Source organism: Oryx dammah, unplaced genomic scaffold, assembly GCF_014754425.2.
Source record: "Oryx dammah isolate SB20612 unplaced genomic scaffold, SCBI_Odam_1.1 HiC_scaffold_10, whole genome shotgun sequence".
Lineage (NCBI taxonomy): Eukaryota > Metazoa > Chordata > Mammalia > Artiodactyla > Bovidae > Oryx > Oryx dammah.
The window spans coordinates 75332280-75346422 of NW_024070194.1; the positions used below are offsets into that span (position 1 = coordinate 75332280).

Here is a 14143-nt window from a genome sequence, read left to right on the forward strand (position 1 = left end):
TATAATCACAATAACATCTAAATTTACATTTTTGTCATGATTAGGATCTGAGGAAAAAACTGCTTTTGAATTTAAGATGCTTTATATAGCAAGATGTTTTTATGTGCTTAATGAAACTGAAATTATTTAATATATATATATTTCAAACTGCTGTTTTTTAGGTTTACTCAAGCATATTTACAGTTTATTTTCAGACTATCCATAGGAAGTAAATAAGAAGCAGTTCTTACTCTTATATTGTAGTTTCAGGATGCCCAGAAAAAGTCAGTGATATAAAGGTTGGTTGCCTTCTTCTGACATCTATCTTCTTTCCTGAGTCTGCCTGGCTAAGGTCTTCAGTAGGGTCTGACATATACTGATACAATGATTACATTGGTTACAAAGAATAGGTAGTGTCTTATACTTTTCTCAGAACCAAATAAACAAAATTAGCAAATTTCTGTCTCCTAAGGGTATTTCTTTTCTGTTAGTAGGTCCAATCTCGGCATAGTTTAAAGAGTATCAGCCTAATAGTGCTTGCTCTAAGATGACTGTTATATATTGCGCTGGCTTGTTTCTGTTCACAGTTGCTGATAAATTGGAAAAAAGTGAAGGTATTCCAGTGGAAAAAGTGAGACTAACTGAAAGACCTGAAAATCTGAGTTCTAACAGTGAGATTTTGGACTGGGACATATACCAATACTATAAATTTTTGGCAGAAAGAGGAGATGTTCAGATACAAGTAATGTATACAGATGAACTTAAATTTTTTAGAACATTTTAATCACAAAGGCCTTGGTTCTCTCTGAGTCCTAGAAGGGTTAACAACAATGCCCCATCCAGAATAGGAAAGGAAAGAGAACCCCCTCTTTATTCTGCTCCTTTTTTGTTCCCTAACTTGTAGTTTCTTATAGCTTATGAAGGAGCCAGTTGCCATAGTAGTGGCATTTTTGGGGCACTTACTCCTAAAAAACTTATTAAAAAAAAAAACAAACTAGATTGTAATTATAGAAAAGAGTTACCATAAATGTTGGTTTTAATATGAATGAACTCATCAGGAGCCAGAAGCAGCCTGTCTTTGGAAATGAGAATAGAAATGAGACATCGTATATGTGACCTTTGAGAACCAAAAGTTAAGGTCACTAGTGTGCCTGGGCATTGCTGTACATCATCAGGCCAGCTTCCTGCCCCTGAGGAAGCTGCATACCCAATGTCAACCATTTACCCAATAAAACATAGAGTCAGGAATGGTTTCCTGCCTCTTTTTTTAAGACACGCTAACTGCAGCAAACTGGATCAATGTACTATAGTAAAATCATCAGGTAATTTTTTTCCCTTTTTCTTTGTTAAAATGAATACTACTGCTAAAATTATTTTCCAAAACTCCTCTTTTCTAGGTATCTCTTGGACAGTTGCATCTAATTGGGAGGAAAGGTCTGGATCAAGATTACTATGTAAGTCCCTCTCAAGCTTGAGTCATGTGGGTGGGAGGACAGGGCTAAGGGAAGCTGAGGGTGGGTGGAAGAGCTGCCCGGGAAAGCCCACCGCTGCTTCCTTTGTCAGACCTGCTTCCCAGCTTTTGAAGGAGAACAGAGTTCATTAGAGAAAGCACTTTTCCTACCTCCTCTAAGTACAGAGGGGTAGAGACCTGTGAAAGAGTAGCTGGGGGGGTGGAGTTTCTGGGGTCCCACTGAACCCGCCCTCTTCCCACCGAGACTCACAATTGCCATGGGGCTGGGTGAGGAGGACACGCTCTCACTAAGGCCAGCTGTGGCAAGTCCACCTGGGAATTTCCTGCCAGGGAGCCTGAGGACCAGCCTCAACCCCATTTAGCTAAATCAGAGGACAGGCTGCTTCCAACATAATTGGGTATATTATTAAGCTTCTTTATAAATGTGTAAAGCTCCTTTCAATCGCTTAACCTTATTTTATCCCAGTGAAGTTAGACGATTAATTAATAATTCAAATATATGGTGGAGAAAAAAGCAAATAAACTTAACCTATACAGGATCCTCCTCAGTAAGATGCCAAAGCCCATGGACGAGATCTTCTCTCAACCCTGATTGTAGTTTTAAGGCCCTAGATCCCCACAGATCTGGGGAAGTAGCTGATATTCTTCTTAAAAGATGACTTTGTAGCCCTTGTCATTTTATAGGAGCCATGTGCTCACTGTCTCAAAGGTGTATTTGCTCTACTTCAATCCCAGTGGCTAAGCAATAGAAATAACTACTTCTACAGCAGTTACATAAAAATCTGAACTGTTATTACTCTCTGTTTCACTTTACATTGTTATTTCATGAATGTGTCTTTGGCACTATAGTTTGTGTTTTGTATGAGGTACTATACACTTTCAATGGGCTTCCTACATGGGCTGGTGGCTCAGCTGGTAAAGAATCCACCCACAATGCGGAAGACCTGGGTCCGATCCCTGGGTTGGGAAGATCCCCGGAGAAGGGAAAGACTACCCACTCCAGTATTCTGACCTGGAGAATCCCCTGGACAGAGGAACCTGGCAGGCTATAGTCCATGGGGTCACAAAAAGTCAGACACGACTGAGCATCGACCGGGTTTCATCCCTGAGTTGGGAAGATCCCCTGGAGAAGGAAATGGCAACCCACTTCAGTACTCTTGCCTGGAAACTCCCATGGATGGAGGAGCCTGGTAGCCTGCAGTCCATGGGGTCACTACCAGTCAGACACGACTGAGTGACTTCACTTTTCATTTTATACGCATTATGTAAATGTCAAAGTTAATTTTATAAAATGTGATAAAATAAGTAGCAATTGAAATAAACATATGCATCCATCTCAGGACAGCTCAACTGAAGGTCTTCAACTAAGGTTTTAGCTTCTTGGATGAGAACTTCTGGATTCACAATATTATGCCAATATCAGATTTCAGCCTGTGATGAGTTTCTTTTGCTAACTACAAGATGCAAAACTGGGAAGAAGTTCCCATTTTCCATAAAGACAAAATTTGATTATGAAGGCACCAAAACCACACCTATACAGAATGCCCACTAACATCTATAGAGTATATAAAACCCCACAAAACTAAGCACTTCCAGTCAGCTCCAGCCACATGAACACCAGATGGGAGCTATAGCTGCCTCCAGGTGAGAATGAGGTGCAGTCCCAAGGCTGGCAATAGAAGAATCTGGTGCTGTAGCAGCAATGGCTAGGCAGTCAGGCCTCAGCTGAATGGCCCAGACAAGCTCTGCTATGGGCTCATTCACATTCATTAGCTCTGTTTTACAGATGAGAACCTGAGGCTGTAGATGATAGATGATAGATGATGTAAATTGTTTCAAATCTCACAGCTTGGTAGTAACAGTGTTAAGAAATAAAAGTCCAACTTAGTATTTCTGTATTCAAAGCCTGGGCTCCTTTCATTAAAACTTACTTAAACTCAAGTTAAAACTTACTTACTTACTCTTGACCTGAGCAAAAACAAAAAACAAGTTTATAAAAACACCAGTCATTGATATCTAGTTTTCCTATTCATAAGGCAAGAAAAAGGAATGATGTAATCACTCAGGTTGCTTCTAATTTTCTGTTGGTAGGTTGGGCCCCATTCTTCCCATCCAGACATCTCAAAAAGACTGGTTTAATTCCAGAACCATCCCAGCAGTAGGGCAAGCACTAGCCCTTCCTGCTTTCCTTAGCCTAAAGAAATCTGAACTTGGATGAAGGATTCCCATCAAGGCATCAGACCTCAAGATTCACTGGCTATTCAGTTAGCTTAGGCTGCCATCATAAACCACCCCCAAATGTAGGTACCCTAATACAACCACTGTTTATTTAATTCACGATTTTGGCAGGTCAGTAGTTATGGCTGGGTTCCCCTGAGTAATTCTGATCTTGGCTGGGCTTGTTCACACACCTAGAGTTTGCTAGAGTTTTGACCAGGGCTGGCTGATTTATGATGGCCTGGTCCATGGCAGCTGGGATGACTTGGTCTCTCCACATGCTCTCATCCTCCAGCCAGCAGGCCCACACTTTTTACATGGCAGTCAAATGTTTTACAAATGCAGTAGTGAAAGTCTCTTGAGCCTAAGGTCAGAAACAACAGAATCAATTCTGCCATATTCTTTTGGCCAAAGTAAGTCACAAGGCCAGCCAGCATTGAAAGAATAGGAAAAAGAACTTCTCTTAATAGGCAGACCTGCAGAGTATTATGCCTATTTTTGCAACTTGCCACAGCTTGAAGTAAAGTGAAGTGAAGTCGCTCACTCATGTCCGACTCTGCAACCCTGTGGACTGTAGCCCACCAGGCTCTTCCATCGATGGGATTCACCAGGCAAGAATACTGGAGTGGGTTGCCATTTCCTTCTCCAGGGGATCTTCCCAACCTAGGGATCAAACCCAGGTCTCCTGCATTGCAGACAGATGCTTTAACATCTGAGCAACCAGGGAAGCCCTGCACCAAAATCAATTTGGAATAGTGTGAAATATGCAGAGAGGAGTGGGAAGATCTCCCCATGGCTAGCTTCTTATCCTTAAAATCTTACTTCCTCAGAGAGGATTTTCTTGATCAATTCTACCTTTTTTAAAAATCACTTATCTTATCATGCTGTGTTTATTTTTCTCTAGCCCCTCTCATTCCTTGTATTTTACTGATCTTGGCTTGTTAACTGTCTTCCTGCAGTGCAATGTAAATTCTTATCCATCTGCTTCACTAATGTGTATCCTGTACTTAGATTAAAAGCAAGGTCCGATGCTGTAAAGAGCAATTTGCATAGGAACCTGGAATGTCAGGTTATGAATCAAGGCAAATTGGAAGTGGTCAAACAAGAGATGACAAGAGTGAACGTCAACATTCTAGGAATCAGTGAACTAAAATGGACTGGAATGGGTGAATTTAACTCAGATGACCATTATATCTACTACTGCAGGCAGGAATCCCTCAGAAGAAATGGAGTAGCCATCATGGTCAGCAAAAGAGTCCGAAATGCAGTACTTGGATGCAATCTCAAAAATGACAGAATGATCTCTGTTCGTCTCCAAGGAAAACCGTTCAATATCACGGTAATCCAAGTCTATGCCCCAACCAGTAACGCTGAAGAAGCTTAAGTTGAACGGTTCTATGAAGACCTACAAGATCTTTTAGAACTAACACCCAAAAGAGATGTCCTTTTCATTATAGGGGACTGGAATACAAAAGTAGGAAGTCAAGAAACACCTGGAGTAACAGGCAAATTTGGCCTTGGAATGCACAATGAAGCAGGGCAAAGATTAGTAGAGTTTTGCCAAGAAAATGCACTGGTCATAGCAAACACCCTCTTCCAACAACACAAGAGAAGACTCTACACATGGACATCACCAGAGGGTCAACACCCAAATCAGATTGATTATATTCTTTGCACCCAAAATGGAGAAGCTCTATACAGTCAACAAAATCAAGACCAGGAACTGACTGTGGCTCAGATCATGAACTCCTTATTACCAAATTCAGACTCAAATTGAAGAAAGTAGGGAAAACCACTAGACCATTCAGGTATGACCTCAATCAAATCCCTTATGATTATACAGTGGAAATGAGAAATAGATTTAAGGGCCTAGATCTGATAGAGTGCCTGATGAACTATGGAATGAGGTTCATGACATTGTACAGGAGACAGGGATCAAGACCATCCCCATGGAAAAGAAATGCAAAAAAAGCAAAAATGGCTGTCTGGGGAGGTCTTACAAATAGCTGTGAAAGGAAGAGAAGCGAAAAGCAAAGGAGAAAAGGAAAGATATAAGCATCTGAATGCAGAGTTCCAAAGACTAGAAAGAAGAGATAAGAAAGCCTTCCTCAGCAATCAATGCAAAGAAATAGAGGCAAACAACAGAATGGGAAAGACTAGAGATCTCTTCAAGAAAATTAAAGATACCAAGGGAACATTTCATGCAAAGATGGGCTCGATAAAGGACAGAAATGGTATGGACCTAACAGAAGCAGAAGATATTAAGAAGAGGTGGCAAGAATACACAGAAGAACTGTACAAAAAAGATCTTCACGACCTGGATCATGATGGTGTGATTACTCATCTAGAGCCAGACATCTTGGAATGTGAAGTCAAGTGGGCCTTAGAAAGCATCACTACGAACAAAGCTAGTAGAGGTGATGGAATTCCAGTTGAGCTGTTTCAAATCCTGAAAGATGATGCTGTGAAGGTGCTGCACTCAATGTGCCAGCAAATTTGGAAAACTTAGCAGTGGCCACAGGACTGGAAAAGGTCAGTTTTCATTCCAATCCCAAAGAAAGGCAATGCCAAAGAATGCTCAAACTACTGCACAATTGCACTCATCTCAAATGCTAGTAAAGTAATGCTCAAAATTCTCCAAGCCAGACTTCAGCAATACGTGAACCGTGAACTCCCTGATGTCCAAGCTGGATTTAGAAAAGGCAGAGGAACCAGAGATCAAATTGCCAACATCCACTGGATTGTGGAAAAAGCAAGAGAGTTCCAGAAAAACATCTACTTCTGCCTTATTGACTATGCCAAAGTCTTTGACTGTATGGATCACAATAAACTGTGGAAAATTCTGAAAGAGATGGGAATACCAGACCACCTGACCTGCCTCTTGAGAAACCTGTATGCAGGTCAGGAAGCAACAGTTAGAACTGAACATGGAACAATAGACTGGTTCCAAATAGGAAAAGGAGTGTGTCAAAGCTGTATATTGTCACCATGCTTATTTAACTTATATGCAGAGTACATATGAGAAACACTGGACTGGAAGAAACACAAGCTGGAATCAAGATTGCTGAGAGAAATATCAATAACCTCAGATATGCAGATGACGCCACCCTTATGGCAGAAAGTGAAGAGGAACTAAAAAGCCTCTTGATGAAAATGAAAGAGGAGAGTGAAAAAGTTGGCTTAAGACTGAACATTCAGAAAACGAAGATCATGGCATCTGGTCCCATCACTTCATGGGAAATAGATGGGGAAACAGTAGAAACAGTGTCAGACTTTATTTTGGGGGGCTCCAAACTCACTGCAGATGGTGACTGCAGCCATGAAATTAAAAGACGCTTACTCCTTGGAAGAAAAGTTATGACCAACCTAGATAGCATATTCAAAAGCAGAGACATTACTTTGCCGACTAAGGTCCGTCTAGTCAAGGCTATGGTTTTTCCAGTAGTCATGTATGGATGTGAGAGTTGGACTGTGAAGAAGGCTGAGCACCGAAGAATTGATGCTTTTGAAGTGTGGTGTTGGAGAAGACTCTTGAGATTCCCCTGGACTGCAAGGAGATCCAACCAGTCCATTCTAAAGGAGATCAGCCCTTGGGATTTCTTTGGAAGGAATGATGCTACAGCTGAAGCTCCAGTACTTTGGACACCTCATGCAAAGAGTTGACTCATTGGAAAAGACTTTGATGCTGGGAGGGATTGGGGGCAGGAGGAGAAGGGGACGACAGAGGATGAGATGGCTGGATGGCATCACTGACTCGATGAACGTGAGTCTGAGTGAACTCTGGGAGCTGGTGATGGACAGGGAGGACTGGCGTGATGCAATTCATGGGGTGGCAAAGAATTGGACATGACTGAGTGACAGAACTGAACTGACATACTAGGTACTTACTGTCTACTGAATAAATAAATGACAGCATCCTAAGAATTAGATGTTATATTCAGCCACTTGAGTGAGTATGCTAATATTTTAGTCCACCAAAGAAAATTATTGCGAAGTTCTTTATAAATATAAGTGATGCCTGGTTGTTGTTGTTCAGTCACTCAGTCATGCCTGACTCTTTGCAACCCCAGGGACTGCAGCACACCAGGCTTCCCTGTCCTTCTCCATCTCCTAGAGCTTGCTCAAACTCATGTCTATCAAGTTGGTGATGCCATCCAACCATCTCATCCTCTGTCGTCCCCTTCTCCCCCTGCCTCCAATCTTTCCCAGCATCCGGATCTTTTCTAATCAGTCAGCTCTTTGCATCAGGTGGCCAAAGTATTGGAGTTTCAGCTTCAGCATCAGTTCAGTTCAGTTCAGTTGCTCAGTCATGTCCAACTCTTTGTGACCCCATGAACTGCAGCATGCCAGGCCTCCCTGTCCATCACCCACTCCCGGAGTCCACCCAAACCCATGTCCATTGAGTCGGTGACGCCATTCAACCATCTCATCCTCTGTCGTCCCCTTCTCCTCCTTCCCTCAATATTTGCCAGCATCAGGGTCTTTTCCAGTGAGTCACCTCTTCGCATCAGGTGGCCAAAATATTGGAGTTTCAGCTTCAACATCAGTCCCTCCAATGAACACCCAGGACTGATCTCCTTTAGGATGGACTGGTTGGATCTCCTTGCAGTCCAAGGGACTCTCAAGAGTCTTCTCCAACACCACAGTTCAAAAGCGTCAATTCTATGGCACTTATCCTTCTTTATTGTCCAACTCTCACATCCATACATGACCACTGGAAAAACCATAGCTTTGACTAGATGGACCTTTGTTGGAAAAGTAATGTCTCTGCTTTTTAATATGCTGTCTAGGTTGGTCATAGCTTTCCTTCCAAGGAGCAAACATCTTTTAATTTCATGGCTGCAGTCAGCATCTGCAATGATTTTGGAGCTCCCAGAAATAAAGTCTGTCACTGTTTCCATTGTTTCCCCATCTGTTTGCCATGAAGTGATAGGACCAGATGCCATGATCTTAATTTTTTGAATGTTGGGTTTTAAGCCAGCTTTTTCACTCTCCTCTTTCAACTTCATCAAGAGGCTCTTTAGTTCCTCTTCGCTTTCTGCCATAAGGGTGGTGTCATCTGCATATCTGAGGTTATTGATATTTCTCCTGGCAGTCTTGATTCCAGCTTATGCTTCATCCAGCCCAGCATTTCACATGATGTACTCTGCATATAAATTAAATAAGCAGGGTGACAATATACAGTCTTGAGACTTACTCCTTTTTCCAATGTGGAACCAGTGTGTTGTTCCGTGTCTGGTTCTAACTGTTTCTTCTTGACCTGCATACAAGTTTCTCAGGAGGCAAGTGAGATGGTCTGATTCCCATCTCTTTAACAATTTTCCACAGTTTGTTGTGATCTACACAGTCAAAGGCTTTAGCATAGTCAATGAAGCAGAAGTAGATGTTTTTCTGGAATTCTTTTACTTTTTCTATGATCCAACTGATGTTGGCAATTGATTTCTGTTTCCTCTGCCTTTTCTAAATCCAGGTTGAACACCTGGAAGATCTCGGTTTATGTACTGTTGAAGCCTACCTTGAAGAATTTTGAGCATTACTTTGCTAGCATGTGAGATGAATGCAATTGTGCAGTAGTTTGAACATTCTTTGGCACTGCTTTTCTCTGGCATTGGAATGAAAACTGACCTTTTCCAGTCCTGTCCAGGCACTGTCCAGCAAATTAAAAATCAAAATACTTAGAAATTACTAGCTTGATGTTTTCACCCTTCTCATTGTTTGACTGAATTAATTTCTCTTATGAGTTGTCACTATAGGAAACATTTTCACCTTCTCCCCACAAGATTCTTAATTATTGCAAAGTATTGTATATGCAAGTCTTGATTACACTGTCTTGAATTTGTATACATACATTTTAATGTTATTTGCTTTTCTAAATATATACAGGCCCAGGATGAATTGGATTAGGAAAAGCTGGGTGTTTTGGTGCATGTTATTAAAGTGGATAAGGCATAATTAAGTTAATTAAGTTATAACCAGTAGAGGAATAATATCAAATATGTAAAGGAAACTGCTTTGTCCACTCTGCCATCATGAAAAAGAAAAGAGCTAATGTTATCCCTTCTAAGAGTGATTTACAGAGCCTGAGATAAAAGAAGTATTCCCAAATGTTTTTAGAACAATACATTTTCTTGGCATTTCATTCTAGAGGAAACATTGCTAACTGATTAAACTAGGGATTTTCTTAGAACCAATGAAAAATCATGTTCAGTTTTAAAACAAAAGAGAGATGTGCATTCAAATAATAATACTTCACTTAGCATAATGCCTAAGACACACTATATTTCATCCTAAGACACCATCAGTTATAAGATACATTATGTTTTAGTGAGCAAGAGAAAACACTGCCAATATAAATTATATGGTGCCATTGATAGTAAAAAATGTCCTGATTAAAATGAGAGATGGGGGTATACATCTTATAATCAGTAAAATATGATGGTAGGTGCTCAGTAAATATTTGAAGGAAGGACGGATGGATGGATTGTGTTTTTGTTTGAACCATTGTTACAAAAATACTTTGTACTTGGTGGCTTATACACAACAGAACTTTATTTTCTCACAGTTTTGGAGGCTGGAAGTCTGAGATCAGGGTGCCACCATGTTTGGGTGAGGGCCCTCTTACAATCTGTAGGCTTTTCCTTGTATCCCTACCTTACAGAAGGGTCAAGCTAGCTCTCTGGGGCCTTTTTCAAGGGCACTAATCCCATTCATGAGGACTCTGCCAATCACCTCTCAGAAACTTCACTTCCTAATACCATCATGTTAGGTGGTAGGTTTTCAACATATGGATTTGGGGGGAACAGAAATATACAAAATACAGCAGATGGAGAGATGAATGGATGGATGAATACTTGACTCTGAGAGCAAGAATGCAGGTTGGCCCGTGCATGGCCATTGAAGCAGCTTGCATGATACTTTCACAGAGTGTTTAGTAAATGTTTATGCAGTTGAAACAGTGGCTTTAAGGCATGTGAACTCAGTCTTGTCTGACTCTTTGCAGCGCTATGGACTGTAGCCTGCCAGGCTCCTCTGTCCATGACATTTTCCAGGCAAGAATACTGGAGTGGGTTGCCATTTCCTTCTCCAGGAAATCTTCTCCACCCAGGGATCAAACACGCATCTCCTGCATTGGCAGGCAGATTCTTTACCACTGAGCTACCTGGGAAGCCCAACATTAAAGGCAAGTTAATGTAAAGAGAAATTAAAGAGAACCGAGATGCCAAGTAACCAAGGAAAGTGGAAGGAGAAATTAGATCCTCCAGTTTTGGTCTTTATGGACTCATATTGAAGGACGGGGAAAAACTCCAGGATTCTTATTCGCTTCTGGGGAATAGGCTATTCTCTTTTAACAGTTTAAATCTAGTTTCCCAGAGCGTAACTCTCTAATGCCAAATATTTGAGCCCAAACTCTAAAACTGCACTTTGAAAATGAGTTTATAAAATCATAATTTTAGAGCTGGAAGGGACCATAAAGATTAAAATTCAGTCCCTTTGTTTTAGAGATTAACAAATTTGTTCTTTCATTCACTCACTCATTCATTCATCCCAGAAACATTTTCTGACTGCCTAAGATACAGTAGATACTGTGCTAAGTACAGAGGATTCAACATTGGGGGAAACAGAAAATTAAGCGGACAGTTAAATCAATGGATGCATGCTATGATAGGGAAAGACAGAGTGCCCAAGAGCACGGAGGAGGAGACCATGAATGAGGGAACAAGGCCAGAGATACTGTGACTTGCACACATCATGGTTCTCGATGGATATATTTGGGTCTTGGTTCAGCAGGGATATTCATAAGAAATATTTTTTATATTGATGTTCTTTGATAAATGTGATTATTAAATCATACATTTTATCATACATTTGATTTATTTACCAATATGTAATTAGTATAGTAAATCATACATTGCTATAATTTTCTCCTATCCAACTGACACCTACATTATTCCAGACATTTTCAGCAGCATTTGTTTCAACACTCCCTCATGCTCATGAATCTCCACTGGTTTCTATTTCTAAACCAAATAAAATAAAAGGCCTTAGCCTGTTAATAATATTGCCCCATCACAGTTTAGCACATCCTAGCTTTTGAGTGCTCTACTTCAGCCATACAGAAGGAACTACTATTTCCTGGACATACTTTGGACATTCCCATCTCCATTCTTTGCTCATGTTGTTCCCTCAGCCTCTGATGCCCTGTGTGTGGTGAATCCTCTCCATCTTTTGTGTGACCTTTATCATTTGAGCCCTCATTCTTTAAACCATGAAGGCAGAGTGCCGAATGCACGGGAATTGGATTTAGGCTGCTGGCAGGATGCCAGTATCGACTTCTTGACTCCAACTGTCACTAAATAGCTCAGATATTAGTAATACCTTCCTTACAGTGCAGTTTTGAAGATTAAGGAAGAAAAAGCTTATAAAATACTTAAAAGGACTAGGTACAATTTCTGTTGTTCTAAACCCCTCTAATTCTTTTTAGTGTCCCTTTTGTTCTACCTTTCACTTATTGTCATTGCTACTTATATCTACTTTTTCACAGCAGTATTGCTAAGAAGCAAAGTAGGAACCATGGTTTTTCTTCATCTATGAATCACCTGTGATACCTAACATATTACCATATGTATGGCAGGTATCAGTCAAGATCTTGAAAGGATACGTGAAGAAGAGAAGGATGGGTGGATGAATGGATCCATGACGTGATGAGGTCCAGGGTGGTGGCTTTTGTATTTACTTTATGTCCGTGGCAGACTGACTTGTGACATAATGTGTATAGTTCTCAAACAGGTTGCCAATATTTCTAGAGAAAACTTACAAATAAAAGAACTACCTACCTTTCTTCCTCAAGCGTTCTCTTCTCTTTGGGAAGGGGCAGATCCTTGCCCATCAACTGCAGATCAGTCAAGGCTTTTTAAAGAGAGGAAAGTTGTGTCCTACTAAGACACTTTGGAGCATGTCTTCATTTCTCATTCCTGGGACTTATTTCTTTAATTCTCCATGAAGTCTCTGACGAGAACTTAGGGAAAGTCAGGAAGAGGCCTGAGGAATGAGATAGCAAGAGACAGGTGACCTCCCATGCGTTTAGACTGAGCATTTTGTTTAATGTTATGACCCAGAAAGAGTCAGAAGGTTTTGCCGGCCCCCTTTGACTTTCTTTGGAAAGAATTGGTCTGAGGTTCACCTCTGCAGAGAGACCTGGACCAAGAAGGCAAGCAGGTGTGTCTGGTCTCATTCCCTCTGCACCATAAACATTAGGATGCTGTATATCCAATTCTGCCAGTGACACAAACTGTCTTACACAGTAAGTATGTACTGTCAACATACAAGTGTAGTTTTTTAAAAATAATGGAGTATTTAGTTCTACAGCTGGGATTTATCTCTCCTCCACAAAGCAACATGCCCATGATGCCTTTCCAAATGTGGAAAACAAGCCCTCACATTCTAAAACTGTATGTATGGAATATATATATATATATTTATCTCCCACTCTTCAGGTTCATGATTGAAATAGCACTTGAACGAAGTAGGCATTTCACAGATGTTTTTTGATGCGCGTCAAATGAAATAAAATTCAATGCAAAAGCTATTTTACAGGATATGTTTATGACTGTCAATAATACTGTTCCTTTTCTCTCCAGAAAGCATTGTACTACTTCTTAAAGGCAGCAAAAGCTGGGAGCGCAAACGCTATGGCATTTATAGGAAAGGTACAAGCTTCATCTTGATCGATAGTTTTCATTTCTTAAAACCTAGTAGTACCAGCTAACTGAACCAGTGTAGGGTAATAGGTCTGCCCGCCTTTTTCATGAAAGCAGCTAAGCAGGGCCTTCAGCTACAAACTGACAGTGGTATTCTTGAGGTGACAGTTTGGGAAGAAGTCCCATACAATAGTGGTCTTTATCCGGGGTACCAAAAGCAGTCTTTTTTTAACTTTCAATTTTATATTGGAGCATGAAGTGAAGTGAAGTCACTCAGTCATGTCCAACTCTTTGTGACCCCGTGGACTATAGCCTACCAAGCTCCTCTGTCCATGGGATTCTCCAGGCAAGAATACTGGAGTGGGTTGCCATTTCCTTCTCCAGGGGATCTTCCCGACCCAGGGATCGAACCCGGGTTCCCCGCATTGGAGGCAGACACTTTAACCTCTGAGCCACCAGGGAAGCCCATATTGGAGCATAGCTGTTAATAATGTTGTGATAGTTTCAGGTGGACAGCAAAGAGACTCAGCCATATATATAGATGTCAGCAAAGAGACTCAGCCATATATATAGATGTATCCATTCTCCTCCAAACCTCCCTCCCATCCAGGCTGCCACATAACATTGAGTAGCGTTCCAAGTGCTATACATTCTGTCCTTGTCGGTTATCCGTTTAAAATACAGCAGTGGTTACACGTCAGTCCCAAACTCCCTAACTATCCCTTCCCCCAAAGCAGTCTTTGGAAGTACCAGAGGCCCAGGGCTCCTGGGTGAGAGT

General features: G+C 41.1%; 1 protein-coding gene across 3 annotated transcripts in view; it reads left to right on the top strand.

Moving 5' to 3' along the window:
- Nucleotides 1–14143, top strand: part of SEL1L2 (SEL1L2 adaptor subunit of ERAD E3 ligase) — a 57642-nt gene that overhangs the window by 18733 nt on the left and 24766 nt on the right. For 2 of the 3 annotated variants that reach the window (XM_040248283.1, XM_040248284.1), the window contains exons 6-8: nt 567–721; nt 1377–1433; nt 13306–13374. In XM_040248283.1, coding sequence (XP_040104217.1) covers nt 567–721; nt 1377–1433; nt 13306–13374 — 281 coding nt within the window. The remainder of the gene's footprint in view (nt 1–566; nt 722–1376; nt 1434–13305; nt 13375–14143) is intronic. The other variant, XM_040248282.1, reaches the window with a different exon arrangement.